The sequence below is a fragment of the Bubalus kerabau genome, chromosome 3 (assembly GCF_029407905.1).
Source record: "Bubalus kerabau isolate K-KA32 ecotype Philippines breed swamp buffalo chromosome 3, PCC_UOA_SB_1v2, whole genome shotgun sequence".
Taxonomy (NCBI): Eukaryota; Metazoa; Chordata; class Mammalia; order Artiodactyla; family Bovidae; genus Bubalus; species Bubalus kerabau.
This window is the reverse complement of record NC_073626.1, coordinates 173,424,924-173,428,375: the sequence shown is the minus strand read 5'-3', so window position 1 is coordinate 173,428,375 and position 3,452 is coordinate 173,424,924. Positions and strand designations below refer to the sequence as shown.

Here is a 3,452-nt window from a genome sequence, read left to right as displayed (position 1 = left end):
GGGATTGAACCTGTGCCCCCTGCACTGGAAGGCTCAGAGTCTTAGCCACTGGACCACTCGGGAAGTCCCAAGGCAGGTCTCTTTCTGCACTTTGGCTCCCAGCTCCTGAGTGGGACAAGCTAAGAAGCTCTCAGGGGGCACTTTTCCATTTCCAGAACACCCTAGCCCCCTCCTGTCCCTCCACCCTGTGCCCACTGCACAGACAAGGGAGGAGGCCGGCGCTTGGAAAATAAACGCTGGCCAGTGATTTATTGCCCAGTGTGGGGAGAGCTGTCCAGAGCAGGGGTGGGCGAGACAGCAGGGCAGGAGTGTCCCTGGGGTCTTGGGAAGCTGCCGAACATGGAGTCCAGTCCCAGTAGGGGCTGGCGTGGGCCTAGTGTGGGGTGAGATGGCTGGTCAGGTAGTTCATGGCCGAACGGATGCCCTCGATGGTCCTCTGCTCCACCGATTCCAGCACGTGGGTGACGGAGCGCAGGGCCAATCTGGTCCTCACCACCAGCCTGGAGGACAGGGCAGAGCTGGCTCTCCCCAGGATGCTGGAGACGGAGCGTAGGCTGGGCCCCGGGCTGTGCAACAGGTCTGACACAGAGCCACAGCCGGTGGCCAGGAAGCCTGTGGCCAGGCCCATGGTGGCATCGGACCACACCAGGATATCTGCCAGGGAGCTGATGGACCCCTCACCCCCACCCAGCAAGCTGGTCATGGAGCGCATGTAGCTGTTCTCCTCGCCAGCCGTGGAGTCCAGGGGACCTGTCCCTGGGGCCGATGCTCTGGGGCCCGGCGAGGCAGGGGCTGACAGCGAAGCATCAGGGTCAGGGTTCAAGGCTTCGGGACCCTCTGGCTTCTCCTCAACAGCTTCAGGGGTGTCAGCAGTCCCAGGGTCAAGCTGGTGCTTGGGGTCTGCGGTGCTCACGATGGGCTGAGCCTCCACATTTTGGGGGGACTGTGCCTCGGCACTTGGGGTGGCTGTTGCTGGCTCCTGCTCTCTGTCCGGGGTGGCCACTGCTTGTGGCGTTGCTTCCTCAACCAGGGAGTTAACTTGGAAAATCTGAGGATTCTGAGTCCCGATGGAATCTTGCAGCAGCCCTTTCTGCACTAGGTTCTGGAAGCCCAGGGAATTTTTTAGGGCACCTGGGGCTGGGTCAGCAGACAGGGCTGTGGCCTCCCTGGGCTCCTGGGCCTGCCCCTCGGCAGCTTCATGCTTATCTGCATCCCCGGACTCTGACGTGGTCCCCGAGGTGGCTGGCTCGATGGAGGCCTGATCTACATCCTGCCGTTCGGCTGATGTTACGGCATCAAGAGACACCGGGTCATCTGCGAGGAGGAGGACCTGACTTTGGGGCCCCACTGCTGGGATGTCTGTAGACCTGCTGTCCCCATCTGGAGGGGTGCTGGTGGCTCCGGCCTCTCCCGAGGGCACGGTGGTCATCCAGGCCCTTTGTTACTTGTGCTGGTTGAGAGAGTGGCCATGGCACTGCTGGGCTGAGCTCCCCAGATGGTGAGGTCACAGGGGACTGTCGAAGCTGGCGATGTCACAGGTACTTGCAGAGCAAGGGTCCTGTGCCTCTGGAGTGGCTGCCCTAGTGGGCTGAGTCTGTGGGGCTGTTTGTAGCCATGTTTGCAGACGTCTAAGGAGACACAGGCAAGTGTCTTGGCAAAGCAGGAAGGTTGTATACAGGGGCAGGTGCTCACCAGGAATCAGGATGCTGTGGCTCTCATGAAAGGGTGGGATGCAGATGTCGATTTGTGATAAAAGTCATAAGGGACCCCTCCCAGCACCTCTCTGCCCACACTGGTGACCCACTTGGCCAGTCCTTCTGCAGAGGCTCAGCTTCGCAGCAGTGGTGAGTCGGCACAAGGGAAGGGGAGGGGCTTGGGCAGCTCCCAGCCCTGACTGTCCTGGTTGTGGGGAGCTACAGACTTAAGGTTTGTGTCTCACCACAAAGTGTGTATGGTTGAAAGCTATAGTACTTGGAGGTGGAGACTTTGGGAAGTGATTGGGTCATGAGGGTGGAGGCTTCATGAATGAGATTGGTGCTCTTATAAAAGGGACCACACAGACTCCCTGGCCCCCTTCTCCATGTGAAATGCAGCTAGAAAACAGCTATCTATGAACCAGGAAGCAGGCTTCACTGGACACTGAATCTGCAGCCCAAATGTGCTAATACAGGGGTTAACCCTGTGATGTGGAATAAACAATCTCCATTTTCTCCCTGCTTAGCTAGGCTGAGAGGGCAGAGAATAACAAAGGATCTGTAAACCCTCGAGTGTTCTCTGGAGATATGTGGACCCAGATAAACCTATTCAAGCTTGTGCTCTTCATTAAGAAGGTGGCTGGAGTGAAGGTTCCAATCCGTTGTGTCTTGCTTCCCCTGGGGTTATCAGCTAATATTTAGTGACTGCTTATCATAAGCAGATATGTGACTTCCCTGGTGGCTCAGATGGTAAAGCGTCTGACTACAATGCAGGAGACCCAGTTTCGATCCCTGGGTTGGGAAGATCCTCTGGAGAAGGAAATGGCAACCCACTCCAGTACTCTTGCCTGGAAAATTCCATGGACGGAGGAGCATGGTAGGCTACAGTCCATGGGGTTGCAAAGAGTTGGACACGACTGAGTGACTTCACTTTCACTTTTATCATGGAGAGAAGAAGGAGCTAAACATCTAATCCTTCCAACTACCCTGTCATCTCTAGGTAAGTGCCATCCATTATTATACCCATTCTATACAGGGGGAAGCTAAGGCTCAGAGGAAATAAGTGACTTATTCAAAGGCACATATCAATAAGCACTGAATCTGTGATTTGAACCCTGTCTGGTTTCAGAAGTCAAGTTCTCCAGCACTATTTTATACCCAGAAGAGATATTAAAATATTGAATGATCAGCATGGTAAGGATACTGGCTAATGCAGAGAAAGGCCTACCATAATCCAGCCACATCAGTAGGTAAAAGTTGCTGTCACTTCTCCCAGCACCAGGCTCAAAAGTATTTCTTCTCCCCTTGAATGCTCTGCGGCCATCTGAGAGGTCACAGGGCAAACCCAAGTTTGTTGCGGGTGGGATAACCTTATACTTTGTGAAGGAATGATTGAGAAGACTGGTAGTTGCTCACAAAAGCCTAAAGTCTAAGGGAAAGTTTCTGCACAGAGTTCAGTGATGCCTTCAAGATTCAGCCTTCTCTCTCTCCTTCTCTCAGTTTCCCCTTTCTCACTGATGGCTAGATTTTTGGGAAGATTCCTCTGGGTGCAGGTTGCTAGCACCTTCAGGCTAGTGCAGACACCCTGGTCCTTGGTAATTAATGGCAAACATCGGGCCCTGAGTCCCATGGGCCTTCTATGAAGGAGTCAACACAGCCTGGGGACCAAACCCTGGTTGGTCAGGCCTGGAATGGGGCTTGGGGTCAGCCCCATTGAAACACAAGGCCTGTAAGTGGAAATCAGGTTGGCCCCCAGAG

At 54.9% G+C, this 3,452-nt stretch overlaps 1 protein-coding gene across 1 annotated transcript; it reads right to left on the bottom strand.

Moving 5' to 3' along the window:
* Positions 1–373: 373 nt before the first annotated feature.
* Positions 374–1,429, bottom strand: TEX44 (testis expressed 44). The gene has a single exon (XM_055574478.1). The coding sequence runs from the start codon at positions 1,427–1,429 to the stop codon at positions 374–376; it is 1,056 nt and encodes a 351-aa protein (XP_055430453.1).
* Between the last annotated feature and the right edge of the window lie 2,023 nt (positions 1,430–3,452).